This window comes from Pezoporus flaviventris, unplaced genomic scaffold, assembly GCF_033815535.1.
Source record: "Pezoporus flaviventris isolate CSIRO_AGI_PZ_B2104156 unplaced genomic scaffold, CSIRO_AGI_Pfla_v1 ptg000138l, whole genome shotgun sequence".
Taxonomy (NCBI): Eukaryota; Metazoa; Chordata; class Aves; order Psittaciformes; family Psittacidae; genus Pezoporus; species Pezoporus flaviventris.
Window position 1 is genome coordinate 188,925 of NW_026892686.1, and position 21,765 is coordinate 210,689.

Sequence of the window (21,765 nt, forward strand, 5' to 3'; positions counted from 1 at the left end):
CCCACATCCCTTGACCATCACTGCTCTGATAGCCACAGCCTTTCCTCCAAGATCCCTTTCATCCCTATTCTGCTCCTACCAGTTACAAAGTGGACTTAAAAGCCTTAAATCAGCCATAAGGGCTATTGAGCAGCCGCAATAAGAAGCACAAAAGACACCCCTGCACCACAGGGATGCACCAGGACATCCAGAGCCGCCATCCAGTGCCATCTGGCCATGCTCTGCCCTGCTTTGCTGCGGAGCACAACACATCCCAGAACTCTGTGTGGGGCAGTGAGCAGTTTGCTGGTGCACCGAGGAGGACATCCACTTCCTCAAATGCAAGGAGCAGAGCGCAGCCCCGGGCAGGGTGCAGGCTGGGACCACGCATCCCTGCATCCATCAAAGAAGGGAGCAGGAAAGGCAGCATCATCACCTCGGCATCATTGGGAAGGCAGAGAGGAGCTTCAGAGGAGAGCAGGGCAGGAAGGTACTTTTATGGGTTGTTCCGAGCCGCCCGCAGAGGAGGGAAGAGGAAGCACGTTGGTAAATCAACCCTTGCTGAGCTGTTGCTCTTGGTGCGGGGTCCCCATAGGACCTCAGGGCTTTGTTTCCGCCCGGCTCCTAAGCAAGGCCCGTCCCTTAAGAAACAAAAAGCCTTTCCTGGTCCGGAATGTCCCTCAAGCTGCCACGGAACTGGGATTTCAACCTCAGAATGGATGCTGCGAAAATAGGTACCGGGTTTCCTTATGCTCTTCTGTTCCTGCTTCAGCCATTCGGGGTCTGATGGGTGCTTGCGGCCAAGCCCAGCTGCAGTTCTGGCTATGGCCCTGACCCAAACCCACTTCTGGCCTCCAGCTACTTTTGGGACAGCAAATGAGGTGGTTTGCAAAGCTGTCACAGAGGGATGCCGTGCGCTGGGGCTGCCTCGGTAGGGTGGGGAACGGAGGGGCTTGGCATCACGGGGCTGCTGCCCACCCATGACCCAGGTTTGGGGGCATCTCAACCACATGGGCTCCTTCTGCTGGTGCAAGCCTTGCAGTGTGGGCTGGAGGAAGCAATCTCGCCCTTGCTCAGGTTTCTTCTCCCACCCCAACGTCATCGGTTTCCTCTCACTGAGGAAACCTCTTGATGAAGAGCCCTCTGATGCCCATGCTGGGCTCTGTGCTGTGGGACAGCTTCACTGCCTGATTTCCTGGCTCATCTCCTGCTTCTGCTCATGGCTCCAGCATAAAACCCACTTGGGAACACCTCTGAGCCCAATGGCAGGTTCCTTGGCCAAAGCACACAGGAGAACCAAGGCCTGCTTTGGGGTCAAGCATCCCCAGTGGCGAGGATGCTGCCATTGAGGAAGGGGTGCACGAGTCCAGCCTTGTGCATGCACTGGGGCAATCTGTGCCCCTGGCACTGGCCAAAGCATGGCTGGGACACACTGACACCTTGATTTCTCCTAGCAGCAAACAGATTTGACCCTGATGCTGGTCGCTGTGCGCTGAGCTCTTCCTCCCTGTGCCTTGCAATGTCATCCTGGCTGGATTATCTTGCAAAGGGCAATTTGGTATTCCATCTGAAGCTGCTTTCATTGGGGTGGTCAAAGCTTCACCTCACACAAGGCCCCAAATGAAGAGTCCCCTTGGGCTCGGCTGTGCACAGGACGAGCCCCTGGGTCATCCAGGAGCTTTCATTCAATCCTAGAATGGTTGGGGTTGAAGGGACCTTAAAGCCCATCCAGTTCCAGCCTCCTGACATAGGCAGGGACCCCTTCCACTAGAGCAGCTTGCTCCAAGCCCTGTCCAACCTGGCCTTGAGCACTGCCAGGGATGGGGGATTCAGGATGGAGCCCTCAGGCAGTGCCACCATCTGCATTCATCAGCCTGCAGGACAACAGTGGAGAAATCCCCACGTGGTTATCACAGAAGCATCCCGGATTTCTACATTACCCATTTTTAGGGTTATTAATATTGTTTTGCACGGAGGTCATGGAGCAATGGCTAAATCCTTTCTTGCTTTGGGGCTGGGAACCGACCACTACTGTCTATAGGGCTGCAGTAGGGATGTGACTTGCTAGTGGAAAGCATCTGCACATTAGTCACCCTTGCTGGCTCCTCCTGGCTTCAGGACACTTCCCCCTCCTCACTCTGGGCCACGGTGGTGGCCCAAGCAGCTTTTGGAGGCCCCTGGGCAGCTCTTCCTCACAAAGCTCTTCAGTTCAACGAAGGAGATGCCATTTGTGATGCTCATTGCAGGAGGGTTGGACTTGATGAGCTGAAAAGGTCTTTTCCAACCCCGTTGGCTCTAGGATTCTTGTGGCACTTTTGCTTTTGCAATGCCCAACATGCCTCCTGTGGGGCAGGAGCAGAGGAGATGGCAGGGAGGGCTCTTGCCCAAGGCAAGGCCTTTGATGTGGATGCCACGGTGGGAATTCCTCCTGCGTTCACACTTTGGGAGGGCTCCTCTCTGCGGAGTGCCCATGGCTGGAGGGAGAGTGAGGTTGTTTTGGAGGAAACATTCAACTTCAGAGGCCCTTGCCACAGGAAACGCTTTGGGAGGCACCACGTTTGCTTTTCTGCCCCACAAGGGTGGCAAGGAGGAGCCAAGCGTGGCAGGGATGTGGTGGTGAAGGAGATGATTGCAAAGGCTGGACCCCCCTTTGGTGAGAGCCAAGGGAAAAGCTGAGCTCCCAGGGCAGCTCCTCCCCATGCTGTGCATGAGCCCTGCCATGGGCACGGCTTTTGGGGAGGAAGGAGCCTGTAAACTGCTCTTTGGGCCTTAAGTGAGCCCAAGCCTCACATCCAAACCCGTCTGGATGGCAGGGTGAGCTGCCTCACGCAGCAGGAGCATACATCTCTGTGTTCACACTGTGCATGGGCATGGCTAAGCCTCCAGTTGTTCTGCGAGTCTTTGGCTAATGCTAAAGAAAGGGGACCCAAGGAAATGCACACCCCTTACACAGAGGGAGAGAGAAACCTGATTTCCTGCAAGGACCAGGCAAATTAAGCTTAAGGCTGAGAGCAGGAGGAACCCCTGGGTAGCAGACGGATGGGGTGATGCCTTTCCATGGTGCGGAGCCCTGATGCAGCCGTGGCTGGCTTGGAGGGTGATTGGTATCTGCAATAAGGGGTAGTAAACCATTGCCTTTTACATAAGACATGATTTCTCTTCCCACATCTCGTGCCACTGCAATATCAGCGCTGCTGGGCTGGGCTGAGCCACGTGGGGAAGGGAATTTTGGGAACACAGAGCTGGTGGATGGAGACGCATCCCTGATTTCCACCCATCAGGATGGGAGCTGCGTTATAAGAGCTTCACTTCGCACTAAGCCCTCATGGACATCAGTGCTTTCACTCTGCAAATGTGCAGCTTTCACTCTGCAAATGTGAGTGGTACAAGTGAACATCAGCATCTCTGCTGTGGTCCTGTGATGGGAGAGGGTTCGGGAAGGCATCAGAGTGCTGGATGATGGGAGAGCTGCTTTCTGCAGAACGGGGCTGGTTTGGAGGCAATCCATTTGGGATTTGCTCTTTGGTGGTGGGCTGTGCTCTCCGTGCCCTGCACCCTGCAGCATCCCTGCTCCCAACAGCTGCACATCATTCCCAGAAGCCCTCGTCCCTGAGGAGCTGGCAGCAGCCACAAGACATGAAGGAACATGGTGTACGGAGAGGAGCGATGCTCCTGAGTGGTTCGCTGAGATTCATGCGAGCGCTTATGGGATTTGGGTAAATGCAGATGTTTTGGCAAAGAACAAAGAGGCTGCCTGGAGTTTGAGGTGCAATCTGGGAACCCCGCTTTGGTTTCTGCATCAGGGTGATTCCCAGCACCAGCATTTTTCAAGGGAAGCAGCTGGAAAATCCCGTTCTTACACCTGCATCCTCTGCAGGGGGCATCCATCCCGCAGCAGCACGCACTGAGACACAAGCAGCATCCTCAGGGCACTTGGAAGGGTGACTTTGAGACCCACATCCTTGTTGGGTTTCGGGGAAGGGATCTGCATCCCGTGGCAGGTTTGAGGTGTGGAGGTGAGCTCAGAGGGCTCTACGCAAGCCTGGCTCTGAAGGACCAAGGCAAGGGTGTCTTGCTCCAGGGGGTTTCAGAAGGGGAAGCTGGGCATGATGCTGAACCTCAGAAGCAACTGGGCACTGGGTGCTTTGCAGTCTCACACTCCCTATGGGTGTCTGTGCATCACGAGGCAGCAGTGGGTGACTTTCCTCCTCTTTTAAGCCTGTCCTTTGCACTCAGGCCCAGGATTCACTGACACTCCTATCTACCACAGCTTCTGCAGCTCTGCTCTGCTGCCCAGCTCAGGCGTCTGGGGGCAGAGATATGGGCCTGCTGCAGCTTCCCCCATCCCACAGCATTGCACAACGCTTCCCTCCCAGCTCAGCCTGAACATCCTCTGCCAGCAAATGCTGCTGGGCTCAGGGGGCCGAATCCTGCTCCACTCTCTGCACCATGGCACTCAGCCAGGTGCCACCAGCTCTGTGTTAGCAGGGAGATGTAGGACCTCGGGAGGTGCCCTACATCTCCTCCAGATGTGAGGCTGAATTCCCCTGCAGTCATTGGTTTTGCCCCATGAGCACAGATGCTAACTCTGTTCAGCTACATTGGCACTGGGGTCCTGCAGTGCTTGGTCCAGAGGCAAGAATCCCTTCTGGAAACCATCCCTCCCAAGCAGGAAACGATCCCTCTCACAGAAGCATTTAGGGATGCCACAGGCCCATGCTGCTGGTCCCTCAGTGGCCATGCGGAGAGGAGAGGATGCTCTGAATCCACACTGTACTTTGGAGACTTTCCACTCCCACTGTGTGAGAGCTGACCATGGAAACCACGATGCAAAGCTCTCCCATAACAGAACCACATCTTCCAACCGGTTTCTTTCCAAGTCGGGCCGGGTCCCGGCGCTGCTGCAGGCTCTTTGGGGTGGGTGTAAGGAAAACACCCGCCCCATGAAACAACCCCTGATGGTTTCCTTCTCGCTCGCACCACAATTCCCCCCACGCAGGAAAAGGAAGCGCCCGCTCGCAGATACTGCAGCCACTTCCTTTAAACCCTGCAGCCACCCCGCTGGGTGCAGGCGGAGGGGCAGAGCCGCGCTCGCTGCTGGAGCATCCCTCAGCCCTGGGGGCCGCTGGTGCCTTGTCCCCCGCCTGTATCCCCATCAATCTCCTTCCCCGGCAGCGCGGTCCAGGAGCGTGATGAGTGGGGACGCAGCGGGTGCCGGGCCGGGAGCCCCCAGTGCTCTGCAGCGGACCCTGAAGGACGGCTGGCTCAAGAAGCAGCGCTCCATCGTCAAGAACTGGCAGCAGCGCTACTTCGTGCTCAAGGGGCAGCAGCTTTACTACTACAAGGATGAGGACGATGTCAAGCCACAGGTAGGAAGAGGATGCTGGGTTTTGCATCCCTTTTCTTACAGCTTTGCTCATGGGGAAATGGTTTGGGATGGGGCTGGAGGAGGGTGTCGTTGAAGGAGTTTTCTGCCTCTGGGCAGTACTGGAGATGAGATACCCTGGTCGGGAGCTTCATGGATGCACTTTCTTTACTGCGAGGGTGCTGAGGCGCTGGCACAGGCTGCCCAAAGAAGTGGTGAATGCTCCATCCCTGGCAGTGTTCAAGGCCAGGTTGGACGAAGCTTTGGGTGCCATGGTTTAGTGTGAGGTGTCCCTGCCCATGGCAGGGGGTTGGAACTGCACGATCTTAAGGTCCTTTCCAACCCAAACCATTCCATGATTCTATCTACTTGAACTCTTCAAGTGCCTGCAGGCAGTTGGTAGATCCTCGGGGTGAAAGCACAGGACTGAGTCTGGCAAGATGCAGGTCCCATTTCTGGCTTTGCCCTGTCTCAGGGTGACTGGGAGGAACTGCCTCCCCCATTGTAAATGGGGTATAGAAACAGAAAGTGCTCTGCCCGTGACCCTGATGCACCACAGAACCCCAGCCTGGTTTGGGTTGGAAGGGACCTTAAAGCTCCTCCCGTTCCAAGCCCCTGCCACAGGCAGGGACCCCTTCCACTGGAGCAGCTTGCTCCAAGCCCCTGTGTCCAACCTGGCCTTGAACACTGCCAGGGATGGGGCAGCCACAGCTTCTCTGGGCACCCTGTGCCAGCGCCTCAGCACCCTCACATAAATCACTTCTTCCTTATCTCCAACCTGAACTCCCCCTGTTTCAGTCTGAACCCATCACCCCTTGTCCTATCCTTGCAGTCCCTAATGAAGAGCCCCTCTGCAGCATCCTTGTAGCCCCCTTCAGACACTGGAAGCTGCTCTGAGGTCTCCATGCAGCTTCTCTTCTCCAGCCTGAACAGCCCCAATGTTCTCAGCCTGGCTCCATACGGGAGCTGCTGCAGCTCCTGAGCATCCTCGTGGCCTCCTCTGGACTTGCTCCCAGAGCTCACTTCAAGCCTCTCTGATCCCATCATTATTCTGATTGATCCAGCTGCAATCCAGGCTTTTGGAGCACTAAAAGTCCTCCCGCAGGAGCCCAGTGGCTTTCAGGAGGCTGAAGCTTCATGTCTACGGCAGGGCCCTGTTTCCTCTGGTGCTGACTCACCCCCACTCAGTCCCCACATGCCTCAGCCGCTCCCATCCGTCCCCTCCAGCCAGGACCGGGTTGCCCGTGCCCATTGTGATGGCTGGGGAAAGGAAGGTCCAAAAGCAATGGCTCTTTAACACTTTGCTTTTTTATTTCCCCTTCCTTTTCTTCTTTTTCTCTCCTCCTCTGCTGCAAACTTTGGGTTTGGTTTGGGGGTTTAAGTGATGCGGTGTTAAAGGAGCAGGTTTCCTGCTCCAGTGCTTTGTTCAGTGCCTTCTCCTTTGTGCTCTCTTCTTCCACTCCCATCAGGGGGTAGAAAACACATGAGAAGGGGGGAAAATAGGAAAAGAGCAAAATAACCATTCTGAGAACCCCTTCATCAGAAAAAAGTGGCACTTAGGAAGCATCCCTCAATGTCTGAGCAGTAATTCGTAGCAGATGATACACAAAGCTCACCAGCTCCTGCAACCTGCTCCTAAGAAGGGCTTTGTTCCTCAATGCTTACACGGGGTAGTAATAGGCCATCTTTGCAGCTCCTGCTCTGCTTTGTCCTAGGGCTGCCTGTCCCTCCAGGGAAGCACCATCAAGGAGGTGGCCAGCAGCCCAGAGGAAGGAGGGAAGTTCATCTTTGAGATCATCCCAGGTGAGGATGCTTCCCTCTGCTGCATGCTTGTGGGTCCCCCCGGAGCCATTTGGGCCACTCTTTTTCCTCCCCTTTCTTCCCAGTGTCTCCCAGTGTTGAGCTGCACATGCAAACTGCCACCTTGCTTCCACTCTTCCCATGTTGGGGCTGGAGGAGGGCCCTTACCCAGCGCCCAGCTGCACTGCTCAGCAGTTTCTGTTCCCTTCTTGCAGCCCTTCAGTGAGCGCGCAATACAAAAGCACTGCTTCATTTCAGAGCCAAGCAGAGACCAAGGGGGAAATTTGGAGCCGAAAGCATTTAGGAAGGAAACCCAGCAGAAGAATGTGTCTTTGCTCCTCCAATCCTCCCTGTACATGATAATAAATGGTTCTTTGCAGGCTTCTCCGGAGAGCAGAGCCGGGCCGGGCAGGACACCTGCGTGCTCATGGCGAATTCCCAGTCTGAGATGGAAGAATGGGTTAAATCCATCCGGCGGGTGCTGGGGTCTACATCAGGAGGTAAAGGAGAGCAGGGACAGCTCCCGGAGAGCCCGTTTCTCCCTGCCTCATGGGCTGCAGTGCAAGGGATTCAAAGCTAGGCTCATAAACCCACTCAACTGGGTGATGGAGCTGCGATGTGACTGCAACACCTCAGGAACCTATTCCTGGGCCAGGCCCTGGGGTGCTGGGTCTGCTGCAAGCATGGGCAGCGTTAAGTGAATGGCAGCCAAGCACGAAGGAAGGTTTCTGGGCTGGTTTCAAGCTCTTTTGCAAGCTTCCTCATTGAATTCTTGCCCCCAGATAACGTTGCCCTTGCAAACAACCCTGTTGGGGCTCACAAATCCTGCCTTTAACCTGCCCATGTCCTTGCTTTGCTCTCTTTGCTCAGCCCAGCCCTTCTGCCTTGGCCATGCAACCACCCTCCTCAGGCACAAGCAAGGCTTGTGGCAACAGCATCCTTGCTTCCAGCCCCTCTCTGGGGAGGCATTGGTGCCATTACAACGCTGTGGTCAGGGAGGTATAAAACACGAGCCCACCAGACAGGAGCCCACCATAAACTTGCCCACAAAGGAAGCAGCCAAGGTCATTCCAGCCACTTTTCCTATAAGGATGAACTCCTCCAACGAGGGTGAACTCCTATAAGCAAAACCCACCGAAGGAATGGGGCTTTTAAGCTCTCTTCCAGAAGAGCACTAACCTGGATGCTCACCCCAAGCCTCTCCTCCCTCCCTCCGTGCCTTGCCCTGACTGTTTGCATGCTGTTTTATAGCCTCCCTGCCCTTCAGCTCTGTCATTCAAGCACAATGGAGCTCTGGGCTCCCCTAGCTCCTGTGTGACCATAAATCACAGCCGTTCAGAGGCAGGTAGGAGCTGCCAATTGAGCTCTTTTGCTGTGGCACAGGTTAAGCATCACCTAAAGCACAACACAGTTTTGCTTTCCTCTGCAGCCCTGGTGTTTCCTGCCTCTGACTGAACCGTGCTGTGCCCTGGGGGTGGCATCTGAAAGGAGCATTGCATGAGCCACAGATTCTCAAGGCATTGCCCTGCCTGGCTCTAATGTTTAATAACAACCTGAGCCTTGCTTAAGCCTGGGGGGCTGCCAGTTTCTTCTGGCTGGGTAAAGGGACCTTTATGTGATCAAAACCTTCCATTTGCAGCAGTACCAAAAAGCAGAGAAGCTGCGAAGGGTGAAGCAACAGCAAAAGCATCTCCAAAACGTGGGAGGGGATGTGCAGGGCTGGCTGCCTCCGTGCACAGGATCCGGCCATGGGCACTGCATTGGAGGTACCCCCACATTAAGCAGCCTGCCTGTTTGCAGTTAAAGAAGTGATTCACTCTCAGCTACCAAAGCAAAGAGAAGGGGGGAGCAGCTATTTGCTTTCCTTGTGCACAATGACAGGTTTATATTAATAGTTTAAAAGCATAAGTGAGTTATAACTGAAAATCCCCGTGATCAGGCAGGTCCTGACAAGCCCTGTGGTGCCAGATGGGTGTTTGCTTGCCTTTTCCTCCTCTGGAAGATGCACAGGAATTGTTTCAGCTTTCAGAGCATAAGGTGAACGCATCCCAGGCGCTGCTGGGCCAAAACCATGGTAGAGGACCATTGAACCCGTTACCATTGATATATATCCCAGAGCTCGAGCTTGGATTTGGCTGCTTGACCATGCCCCAGGCTCCGAGGAGGAAGAGCTGGGATGCAGGCTGCTGCCTTCCCACCTTTGAGCTCTTCTGCTGTGAGTTCAGGAGGAAAAAGCCATTGCTGCAAAGGACAGGTACCGCCTGCTTCTGCTCCCTGCATGGGGGGAAAGGAGAAGGGAGGGGGAATAAAAGCCACTGATCCAGTCAGACTTCCACCTCCAAACCTCTGTTTTCCTTCTTTCTTGGTGGTCTCTGTGCTTTCTATAGCCTCCAGCTTGCTTTTTCTCCCTGTGCCATCAGCCTTCATGCTGTCCCTGCCTCCCTCTGCATCAGCACGCTGCTCCAAGGCAGGCAAATGGCATGGCAGAAAACAAGGCTCACTGCTTGGTTTGAGCCAGTTTGAGAGCTGTTATTTGGAGGAGGAGCAAGGCTTCATTTTGCTAGTATTGCTTTGGAAGATGCTCTGCTTTGCCCCAGGTTGCAGCCTTCTTACAGCTCCTGTGCTATCAGAACAGCAGGTATCACTGTCGCGTTATCACCTGATGCCTTCAGCGAAGGGTTTGGGCTCCTCTGACCCCTGTCCCTTCCCCAGCGGTGTTCGGGCAGCACTTGGCAGAGACCATGGCCTACGAGCAGAGGTTTGGGCAGCACCAGGTCCCCATCCTGGTGCAGAAGTGTGCTGAGTTCATCCGGGAGCACGGCGTCAGCGAGGAGGGCATCTTCCGCCTCCCCGGCCAGGACAACCTGGTGCGGCAGCTCAGGGATGCCTTCGATGCTGGGGAAAGGCCATCATTTGACCGGTAAGGCTGGATCCCCCCCTTTCCTGCTCATACACCTGGGGGAAAGCAGCCTGTCAACCCCCCCTGAGAGCCCAGCGGGAAACGTGGGCCCTCCATAAGGGCTTGGTAAGGGAAGAGGATCCATCAGAACCCCCTAAAACAGAATTAGAGGGTGCTGAGATTCATGGGAGTAAAGGGAAGTGTTTAGGAAGAACCTGGCTCCATAGAGCAGTTATTTGTGCAGGAGCAGCCAGAGGGAAGAGCCTACACAGCCCATCAGCTGGGGACGGAGGTTTAGAGAAAGGAGAGCAAGTAAAGGACCACAAATAAGCTCAGAGAACACCCTAGTGCATGCAGTAGAAGTTATTCCTCTCCCTACCAGCCCATAGACGTGGTATTTTCCTTCTGTTGCTTACAACCACATAGAGACATGAAAGAGATTTTGGCTGCATCCTCCTGACCCCCTTCCTCTGCAGAGCTGCCTGGCCCTGCCTGTAGGTCTCAGAGAGGCTTTAGGGTGCTGTTTGCCACTGCTATCTCTGCCATGCCCTGCGTAAAAGGAGGGAAGAGAGAGAAATCCCTGGTGGACCTCTCTATAAAGCCCTCCCATGGCACCTAAAGTGAGGCTTTTGGTTTAATCCCTGCCCTGCCTTACCCCCCAGAGCTGAGGCAAGGAGTACCCAGGCTGCTGCATGTGTATGAGGATGGTTGATACTGGCTCTGGCAATGCTGGGGACCTGCCCCGTACAGGATCATGCAAGGGTTTGGGTTGGGAGGGACCTTCAGAGGTCTCAGGCATCACCTGAGCTCTGGGAGCTGCTGGCAAAATCTGGGCTGCTTGTGGGAGAGAAGGACCCAAAAGGAGCAATGGATTTAGACTGAACCAGGGGAGATTGGGATTGGGTTTATCCCGTTTTATGCAGCTTTGTTAGGGAAAAAAAACACAGGATTTTGACCTAACCCCTCCCTGCCCTGTGCGAGTGGAGCCAGGGCTGCTCTGGCAGCACAAACATCCCTACCCTTGGGTTTGCAGCTATTTCTTGCCTTGAGGGTGTTGGAGCTCTCCTGTTGTAACCTGCCCGTGGGTCATAGGAAGGTGAAGCTTGCTTATTATACAGAGGGAGTTTGGCCCTTTCCCATCACCCTGTCACGATAACCCTGAGCTAGGTGCATTGCTATGGGGAACTCGGGGTCACCATCCCTGGCAGTGTTCAAGGCCACGTTGGACAAGCCCTTGGGTGAGATGGTTTAGTGTGAGGTGCCCCTGCCCATGGCAGGGGGTTGGAACTGGAGGCTCTTAAGGTCCTTTCCAACCCAAACCATTCCATGATTCTATGAAACCATCTTCTTAGCAAGGAGAAAGGCCAATAGTGGGGTTTGCCGTGACCTGAATGCTGCATGTTTGGGTTCCCACAAGCACTCCTGGATGCCCAAGCACTGGCTGGGGAGTGTTCGACAGCTCTTGTTGCAGTACCAACAGATACCTAATGGTGTGTATTGGTAGGCCCTACAAAAACACAGCTCCGCAGTCCTCCTCTGTGGCCGTGTGCATTTGTTAAACCCAGTAGGATGTAAAAAAAAACCACCCCAAACAGTCCTAAAAATAAATGCCCTGGGGGGTTTCTGCTGGGAGTTTATCACAGTTCAACCACTTCAAGGTGGGTCAAAAGGGAGGCTTCTGATCTTGACAGTGTCCCCTTGACATCATGTAAACTCCATGGTATGCAAAGCTGCAAACATCTGTCCCGGCAGCACAGCTCCAGTAATTGCTGTTGATCTCCACAACCCCAGGCGAGCTCCGCATGGAGCAGCTCCTGCCAAGCCCCAGAGCCCCAGCAGGATTTGCATGCAAAGGGTTATGAGTCTCATGTGAATGCTCCATCCCTGGCAGTGTTCAAGTCCAGGTTGGACAGAGCCTTGGGTGCCATGGTTTAGTGTGAGGTGTCCCTGCCCATGGCAGGGGGTTGGAACTGGATGATCTTAAGGTCCTTTCCAACCCCAACCATTCCATGGTTCTGTGATGCTCCCGGAGCAGGGCAGGGTTTGCTCCGCAGCTTGTGAGTGAGCTCTCTTGGCACTCGGCAGGGATACGGATGTTCACACTGTGGCCTCGCTGCTCAAGCTCTACCTGCGGGAGCTGCCGGAGCCGGTGGTGCCCTGGATGCAGTATGAGGATTTCCTGCTGTGCGGGCAGGCGCTGGATGCGGATGAGAGGAAGGTAAAGGTGCTCCTGTGTCCCTGAGCTGGGCGTTATAACCTGTGTCGTTCTCAGCCCGAGCTGAGGGAGGGCTCTGGGTGAGAGGAAGCAAGGAAAGAAAGGGGATTTAGGAGGGGAAAAAGTGAGGAACAAACGGGAACCGGCTTTTCCTAACTCAATGAGTTACTATATAAGCCCCCTCCCCAAAATTCCACTCACGGATGCTGCTCCTGTATGGATGCTGCTCCTGTGCAGATACCCTTGGTAGCACAAGCTCTGTGAACTGCAGGCTTGTTTCTTGTAGGGTGCTTCACTTTAGGATCTTTGGGGTTAAAAGTGTCCTAAATGTTCATATATAAGGAGTGCAAGAGATGAGGCATGATCTGAAGAGCTCATCACACGCCTGCTGGGCTGGAGGGGCTCCTGCTCTTCCCTTTGGTGGGCAGTGGGCTGCCTCTTCTTGCTGAGCACTGTACAGAAACTTCTCTATGCCCCTTGTTCTGTTGGAGAGGTGGAATTTCCAAGAGGTGAGGCCATCCAGGGGATGGATGGAGCGGCCAAGAGCCATTCCCGGGCCTACATAAACCTGTGGATCTTCATAGAGCTGTTTCTTAACTTGCATTTAGGGCCATCAGGACCTCCTGAAGCAGCTGTCCCTCCTGCCCAGAGACAACTACAACCTCCTCAGCTACGTCTGCAGGTCAGTGCTCTGCACAAGGCATCAACAGCTCAGATCCGGTGTTGGGGAGCAGAAATACCATCCCAAAGGCTGAGGCTGACTCCTCTGGACAAGCCCTTCTTGAGCCAAGGGTTGGTTCCCTTTGAGGCACCAGAACTGTGGTGGTTTTTCTATTGATCCCAGTAAGACCCAGCTCCAGTTTGCAGCTCTAAGGCATGTTTCTGTCCTTGGGATGTAGAGGGAAAGCTGGCTGGATGAATCAGGGTTTATAGCGGGGGGGGGTAAGGCTTCTTGCATCTTCCTTCTCTGACTCAAGTATTTGCCTTGGGATTCTGGCAGGTTTCTACACGAAATCCAGTTGAATTCTAGTGTCAACAAGATGAGTGTGGATAACCTGGCAACAGTGATTGGAGTGAACCTCATCAGACCCAAGAGAGAGGATCCTGCCCTTATTATGAGAGGTAAAAGGCACTCCTGGAACACGTGCCATAGGAGCACCTCCTATGCTGAAATACTCGGTTACATCCACGTTTCCTACAGTAAACCCATGGATAGAAGCCAGACACATGCCTGGGCACAGGTAGTGCAGCAGGGGAGAGTGAAGCCACATGTTAGTTAGGTTATAAACATGCTCATGGTGACCCTTAGGAATTGCATTGTGTGTTGCCTCCGTAGATTCCAAGCCATTAAGGAACTTGGTGAAGTCACCTTTCTGCTGCTTGAAGCAGGAATCCCAGGGGCAAGGCCAGATGCAGCAGAGCTATGTTAAGGCCAAAGGATGCTCTGCTCTGCAGGCATCACTTGGGGATGGCAGAGATGTTCATCTGCCCACTTGTATAACTGATAACTGCAGTTTGCTTGTTGAGGCAAAGCAGCATAATCTGGGGCTCGGTGCAGCTGAGCAGGCTCCGGTCCTGGTTGCTGCATAGGCTGCTCCTGCTGTTCTGGGGGGATTTGGTTGGTTTTATGATCCTGCTTCTTGTCTTCATCTCATTTCCAAGTGCATCTCCATTTTGGACACCAGAAAGACCATCTAGAAATGGAAGTGTTGCTGGAAGAATCATAGAATGGTTTGGGTTGGAAGGGGCCTTCAAAGCTCATCCAGTTCCAACCCCTTGCAATGAGCAGGGACATCTTCACCTCGATCAGGTTGCCAGGAACCACATCCAGCCTGGCCTTGAATGTCTCCAGGGATGGGGCATCCGCCACCTCTCTGGGCAACCTGTGCCAGTGTTTTACCACCCTCATTGTAAAGAATTTCTTCCTCACATCCAGCCTGAATCCCCCTCTTTTAGTTTATAACCATCACCTCTCATCCTATCGCAACAGACCCTGCTAAAAGTCTCTCCCCATCTTTCTTATAGGCCCCTTTTAAGAACCGAAAGGTGACAATGAGGTCTCGCTGAAGTCTTCTTTTCTCCAGGCTGAACAATCCCACCTCCTCATAGAAGAGATGCTCCATCCCTCAGATCAACACCAAGCTGTCCCTTGCCTAACCTGTCGCACTGGGTTTGCTGCTCACAGAGCTCTCCTCTCTTGCAGGCACCCCACAGATCCAGAAGGTGATGACTGTGCTGATCAGCGACCATGCAAACCTCTTCCCTCCATCCAAGGATGTGCCACCCTCCCCTCCTGCCCACAACAACGACAAGAAGGCGCCCATCCTGCGCAGCTCTGTGGGCTGGGGAGCAGCTGAGGACCCCGGGGTGGTCAGGGCTGATGCACTGATCCAAAGGCAAACGGTGAGGCTGAATCCCCAAGGGAATAACGACCCATACGTTAAAGAATGTGGGGTTCATTACGATGGGATCTAGCAGGCCAGCAAGCCACTGCAAGCTATTAATAGGGTAAAGAGCTAGAATGGTCATCCTTGGAATATCTGCATCAGGAAGATGATGTAGAGAAACTTCCCACTTTCCTGTGGAAAATCCACAGTTCTGGGAAAAACTCCTGGAGTTTTTCAGACGAAACCTTTTCAGTTCCTGCTGGCGAAGGGAAAACATTGAGGATCAAAGGCTTTCCTCAGAAAGAATCTCTGCAAAAAGTGGGAAACGTGGTGCGCGGCACTAGTTCTTATGGAAAACTTGTGGCCATTCCCATTGGCATGCTCAAGGCTAAGAGCTGCAGTGGCAGCTGGCTGCAACCTGTGTCTGCTCCCAGCGCAGCACGAGCCTGTCCTAACGCCATGGGTCTGTTTTCCAGAGAGGTGACCTGAATTCCAGCGCTGCTCCCGGACAGGCTGCGAGCTCGAGTGCCCCCAGAGAAGAGAAAGGCCCTAAGGATACACCGGGGATGTGGAAAACACAGTCAAGGAAAAGAACTCAGACTTTACCCAACAGGAAACCTTCCCTGGCAGCTGCTTCCTTGGGGGAGAAAGGCAGCAATGGCAGGAATGACTCATTGGAGGGCTGGAAAAGCTCCCCTGGGAGCAGCGTGCGCCCCGTGGTCCCCGAGGGACACAAGAGAACGTTGTCTCATGATCTCTTTAAGCTGCTCGACCTTCACCGGGCTTCGACCTACGATAACGTTCCCCCTTCCCAGGCAGAGAGTGGGGAAGGCAGCGGCTCCGAGAAGGAATTCCTGCCCTGCCCCAGCCCCAGCCGTGAGCCAAAGGAAAGAGCCAGTGCCACCAGCAGCCCCGAGGTGTCCAAGCCTGATGAGGAGAGCAGGGAGCTCCTGCAGAACATGGTCCTGAAGCTGGAAAGAGAGATGGAGCTACAGAAGAAAGACTATGAGGAGCAGATTAAAAGGTAACACAAGCGCAGAGGCCGGACCTGGTGATCTTAAAGGTCTTTTCCAACCTGGTTGATTCTATGATTCTGGAGAGTTTGAAGTCTTCAGCTCATGCTATTGCAATACATGAGCTCATGTGTACATGTTATTCATGAGCTCATAGGGTGCACAGATTTATTTACCAGCAATGCTATGCATTATAGCACTGATGATAAATGGAGCATTAGGCTATCTAGAAGTCAATGCTCATGTGCTGTACTCTCATGACATAGTTGCTCATGCTCTATTACTAGCCTACAGCTCTTACGGCATCATTGTATGGCACTGTGATGCTTCTGCAATAATCACACTGTCACAGTTCCTGTTATTACTACAGTATTGTACCAATGTGCTCTCCAGAATTCAGTACGTTTTCAGTTGTAACCATCAGTGCTATATAGCTCCACATATTGTTAACATGTTATTATATACTAGGTGTATTGATTTATTGCTTTATTGCATCATGTTATAGAATCATGGAACGGTTTGGGTTGGAAAGGACCTTAAGATCATCCAGTTCCAGCCCCCTGCCATGGGCCATTATGTGGCCATTGAGGGTCAGGGGATCAGGACATCACCTCTGGTTTCTTTTATTGCTGAATGACACAGAGGGCAGACTCCTTAAGAACCAGGTGGTGACTTCCAAGCGCTCTTCTGCTCTCATCCTTACATGCTCCGTTTCTCTTTGCAGTCTTGAGAAGGAAAAGTATGAAGTCTGGTCCAAACTGTTGAGGCTGAATCAGGACATTGAGAAGGAGAAGCAGAAATCTGAGCAACTGGAGCTGAAGTTGATGAACGTGGAGCGCTCCTGGGAGGAGGTGGAGAAGAAAAACAGGATGCTTGAGGAGGAGATTAAAAACTTGGCTAAATCCACAAGCAAAAGTGATGCTAAAACCAACTAGGAGAAGGCAGCTTTGCACAGCTGCATGAGTGCATAGGAAACGTCAAGCAGGTTCAGAGCCAGGGACTTGTATTGGCCCATGTTCTGCTACTGACCATAGGCTGGGTTGGAGGAAGGAGCCCAGAAGTTACAGCGTGATTTATGCTCTGAAACAGGAAGTTTCAAACATGTTCTTTAGCTTTTTTGGGTGTTTTTTGCAACTCCTCTTTCAGCTGCTCAAGGAACCTGTAGAACAGGCCAACACTTCTTGCTGCTCAATCGGAGCATTGAGCATCCCTGCTGCCAGCCAGCTGGCTCCTTGCTGGAGGTACCTCCAGTGCTTTTGAATGGGACAAAGGCCATAAATCCTGGATCCATGGAGTTGGAAAAGCCCCAAGGTCTGGGGTGCCTGGATAATGGTTGTGAATGCTGCCAGCACTGCTGTTGGGATGCTCACGTCAACACATACAGTTGGTTATTGCTCTTATAGAGCAAGAGAAGCCCAGGCAGCCTGTGGGGTCCATTGAGAAGAGGTCTCCTACAGCATCACCTGCTCTGCTGTGCCAGACTCATCAATATCAAGGTATAAAAGTCACAGTGCCACAACCTGCTCTTTAGTTACGTGGCTGTTCAGTTATTTTGAATCACCGTTCCTTACAGCAGGGCTGCTGCTGAGGCTTTGGGGAGCACTTTCACACTCCCAGACACAGGGAGCAGCTTTACCTGGTATAGAAAAAAGGGCTTCTGCGTTTTCCCTGATGGACTTATTTCAAAGAACAACAGATCTGGACTTACTTCCTGCCTCTGCTTTTGGTTTCCACCATTTCATCAGCACACAGCAGGATTTCCTCAGCCACTGTGGTGGAAACCTGGGCTCGACCCTGACGATGACACTGGGGCTCTGCCTGTCGCTTGCTGCCATCGGCATAAAGACTCACCGCACCTGAAGGTCTCATGGTGCCTCTGTGGCTGTTTATAAGCTTGCTTGCCCACTGCCTTCCAGTAAGTTGCCCTTCCACAGTGCGATGATGCTGCTGAAGCTTTTGATGGAGGAAAGAAAATAACAGGAGTCTGGAAGAAAACCTTTCCCTCCCCATTTATGTCACACAAAGCCTCAGCCTAGAGCCTGTGTGGGGACAGAAATGGGAAGACCACAACAGATCTGAGGTCCCAAGCATGATGCCTCTGTGCCAAGCAGGGTGAGGTTAATGCAAAACCCTGCATTACTGCTGCTGAGGACTTGGTTTTGGTGAGAGAGAAGTGCAGCTGCAGACCTGCTTGGCAGAGCCTGCAGGGAAAAAGACTGGGGAGAGAAAGGGAACCTGGTGTGAAAAAGAGGGGAGATGGGAGCAGGAATGTGTTGTTAGGGAATAAAAGTCAATATTGGGTATATAGCCAGTCTGTATTATAGAGCCAATAGTTAATCAGATTAAATCTGATTAGTACGTTTCAAACCTGGTCATTTGGAATCTCAGTCAGAGCACTCCTTTCTATTGGAGCAGAGGGCCTGGACCTGCTGGTGCTGAGCTCCACAGCCTTGCAGAGGGATGGGCAGCGCAGAGAAGAGCCCCAAGGAGCACAACCACCTTCAAAGATGGGCAACCCAAGCCTCCCCTTCATGTCCCATGCACTACAACTCATTTCTTGTATCCTGCAGCCTCTTTCAAGCCCCACCAACACCATTGGTGCTGCAAGTCAAAGATCCCACCGTGTACCTATGGGAGCCACATCTTCCTGTCACCCAAATCAAGAGGCATCCAAAGTGCCATCATTTCAGAGCAACTGTTCCCATTCTCAGTTCTTCCTTGTGGTTGTCAGAGCTGCTCCAGGGCTTGTTTTCTGCCTCGACAAGGAGCTCATTCCTAACGTGGGGATGAGGAATTACTTAGGGAGAGCCTCCTCCATCGGGTGCAGGGGAAGCATCGTGAACATCTGGGCTGGAAATGCCACACGCTCCTTCCTGAGAAGATCAAAAGTGTGAAGAGGCAAATAATCCCTTCACAGCCGAGGGCAGTGACGTGGAGAGCCTTGGCTGGGGCTCACAAGGCGCTGTGATTAGGACAAGTGCACATGATCTTAGTATAAACTGTGCATTCCTCCCCTTCAGCTGCAGATAGGCGCAATCAGCCCTGTCAAAGCATGGCTGTTTCTGAGGAGCACAGTGACTTTGGGAAGATGTTCTGCCCATTAAAACCCGCAGTGTTTGTAGTGGTCCTCTTAAAAGATAGACTTCCCAATAGAGGTTGGAAGGGATGGGACCTCCTTAATGCATGGTGGGGAATGAACAGCCCCAGAGAGCGACACGGGCACCGTATCAGTTGGCATTGCTGTTGGGTGCTGTAAGATGAAGAGGGGTTTCCTGGTTGTTAGAAACGAGCTTATTCCAGAGGCAGAAAAGCATGGATCTGCCAGGCCAGACCTTTGGAAACTGCATCTGCAGCCCAGAGCCACACCTGGACACTGGCAATGCCCAAATCTGACTGGATTTAATGCTCTGTTGGAGACATCAGAACACGAGATGCCCAAAAGTTGACGCACAACCTATATCCCCCTGTGAAGCTTTGTGGGGAAAGGAGCAGCAGAGGAAGCCTCCCCTATTCCTGAAGCAGGGATTGCTGTTCCTCTGTGCTGCAAAGGGAATTATAAAGCCAAGGAGAGTTGTTTGGTGACTGCTCTTCAGCTCAGCTGGCTTTACACAGTGATTGTGGAGATCCTGGAGAGTGTGAGACTACTACTATCTTCTAACAGTGCAGCAGGTTATCTGCCACAGAGAATAAAGAGTAAAGCCTATAGAAAGAGCCTTTTCAACCCTGTCCTGAGCACCATAGGCTTGAAAACTGCCAAAAAGGCAGGTTTTTACCCCATTTACACCTCACACTGCACAGCCCTAGGACACAAGATCATCCTTCAAGGTGGTGGGAGCACAGGATAACCCACAGCTCATACTGAGGTTTTCTCCATCTCTTTAAATGTGATTTGGCTCTCCATATCACAGGAGTAAACCTTCAGATCTGAATGCATCTAAACCTGCTGACCCATGCATTACAGGGTGGAAATAGGGCATATTATAGGATATCATTTCAGTCTTCTCTCACCTGTTTGCATTACAATCAAAACTGTGCATTGCTCTTTGTATTTACTGCGTTCAGGTAGAATTGACTCCATTGCATCCAGGCGCTCGATAGGCGTGAGAGGCAAGGAAGGAAAACCATCCTTCCCACATTATTCCCTTCGGATCCCGAGCCAGTCACGCTCCTGCTGACCGATCCCCTCCTGTTTTATCAAAGTTGCATTTTTGGCCTGATAGCAACGTTCCTTTTTTAGCTTGGCTACTGCATGGAATAGCACATTGGTGGGGGAGGCGAGGTGGACGTGCAGGAGCAGTGTCCAGCCAGTGCTTAGGGTGGTTTATACACAGGAAAGCAGTGAGAACATGCTGTTCTCCCCAGCAATGCAATCCATCCTTCTGTTACACCCCGAAACCAAGCTGCTTTTAGTAACACAGCCAAATAGAGACTCGGTGCATGAGTTACTCTTCACCAAGGTGGGGAGAGACAAAAGAGGTCCCCAGACTCTGAGCAGTCCCTGGATGCAGTCCCAATGTCCCATTTGATTTGTGTTTTCCTGCCACCTTGCTGCAGCGCAGGGATGCTGCGGAGCCGGCTGGTCTGCAGGAAAACCAGCCTGGCAAATAGGATGCTCATAAAGCAACGACCATCGTGGGGCAGGAGGGAAGCAGGCAGGGGAGCAGGGGCAGGAGCTGCCTGAATAAGAACCCTTTTAGGGGGAATGCTCACCCATTCCAGCATAAAAACCCCGCAGGTTTAGGAATGGGGAGTTACTGAAGCAGGTAAATGCAGTGATGCTTGTGTGGTGAATACCGCAGAGAGGCTCCTGTTGGGACAGCTTCTTCCCTGGAGCATCCACGTTGGCAAAAGCTCATCACATGTGTGCTAGGTCTAGGTCTATTCTGTTCTCCTTTACAAGGGTTTTCTGAGTAGATAATTCCCATCAACACAAGTGTTCATTGGGAATGTTGTTTCTTAATAAATAAAGCTTCTAATTCCAGGTAAATCCAGCAGCCAGGTGGGCAGTGTGAGTGTGAGAGCAATTTCAATTGGTTTGGGTTGGAAGGGACCTTAAAGCCCATCCAGCTCCAACCCCTGCCACGGACAGGGACACCTTCCACTAGAGCAGCTTGCTCCAAGCCCCTGTATCCAGCCTGGCCTTGAACATCCTATAGGGAAGCTTCACCAGGTGCCATTCATTCCCCTGCCTAACCCTGTCCAAAAGGCATCCCTGCGTGGTGCCGTCCCCAGCGCCGTCAGCAGCCACTGGTGTGGCTGGTGCAAATTTGCTTTATCACATGTAAAAACACGATGTGATATTTCAACCCTCTTAACACAATGTGCCGAGAACAGGAACTGGGAGCAGGGAATGTGCCTTTAATCTCGTCAGCTGGCCAAGATGCTCTTTGCTGCATCCAGGGAGCTATTTCCAAACGAGTGTGTTTTAGCAGCAGGGGCCAGGCTTTGGGCTCTTATTAAAGAAATGAGGATAAGCATCAGCTTGGCATCTGCTTCCTGAGCATGTGAGGGGTGAATCTTGCCTTTCCCAGAGGTGTTGCCTTGTTTCCTTCCCCATCAACCTGATAAGGGCCAGCCCAGGCTGCCATCCAGCCGGAGAGGCTCCCCCTGCTCTCTGCATGCTCTGGATGAGGTCCATGCTGGATCCCTATGGCCAGTGCAGCTTTTAAGTCTTTCCAGTGACATCTTTACCCCGTGTGTCCCATCCTAGGGCTTGGAGGAGGATTTTCCAACGCTGCCCAGCGTTCCCTTTGTATACATCCGCGTTTCTGATACTGCTAGAAATAAGGTGTTCATTTTAACCAGTGAACTCAAAGGAAATGCCAACCCAAAAGGAGTCAGGAGGCCAGCCGAGCACCCCAAGGACAGTTGTTCCCAACACAACAGCTATAGGCAGCGCTGAGGAGTGAAAGGTCAATTGAAATGTCCACTCTAAGGGATGTTTCTGCTGGGAGAATGGGAATATCCTGCTCCCTTGCTGCCCTCCTCCTATCCAGTGGCAAGAAGAAGGGGACAAATCACACTTTGGGTTTGCAGAAGACCTGGGATACATGTTTAGAAGCTCATCAGCTCCATAAGACTGGATCTTTCCCCTAGCTGGCAGTGGA

At 52.8% G+C, this 21,765-nt stretch overlaps 1 protein-coding gene across 1 annotated transcript; it reads left to right on the top strand.

Moving 5' to 3' along the window:
* The first annotated feature begins 210 nt into the window (after window positions 1-210).
* On the top strand, window positions 211-18,029 carry ARHGAP25 (Rho GTPase activating protein 25). The gene is made up of 11 exons (XM_061478994.1): window positions 211-713; window positions 5,155-5,348; window positions 7,060-7,147; window positions 7,525-7,644; window positions 9,857-10,064; window positions 12,129-12,261; window positions 12,867-12,940; window positions 13,259-13,380; window positions 14,462-14,661; window positions 15,122-15,669; window positions 16,383-18,029. Exons 1-11 carry the CDS (start codon window positions 653-655, stop codon window positions 16,591-16,593), a joined length of 1,959 nt encoding a protein of 652 aa, XP_061334978.1. The 5' UTR covers window positions 211-652; the 3' UTR covers window positions 16,594-18,029.
* Window positions 18,030-21,765: the final 3,736 nt, after the last annotated feature.

What these genes read in the sequence shown, in the direction of transcription:
- ARHGAP25 (XM_061478994.1), top strand. Translation starts at nt 653, where the DNA reads ATGTCCCTCAAGCTGCCACGGAACTGGGATTTCAACCTCAGAATGGAT. An exon ending in GCTGGGGTCTACATCAGGAG is followed by an intron (nt 7,645 to 9,856) that starts GTAAAGGAGAGC and finishes TCCCTTCCCCAG; the next exon opens with CGGTGTTCGGGCAGCACTTG. An exon ending in TCCTGCCCTTATTATGAGAG is followed by an intron (nt 13,381 to 14,461) that starts GTAAAAGGCACT and finishes CCTCTCTTGCAG; the next exon opens with GCACCCCACAGATCCAGAAG.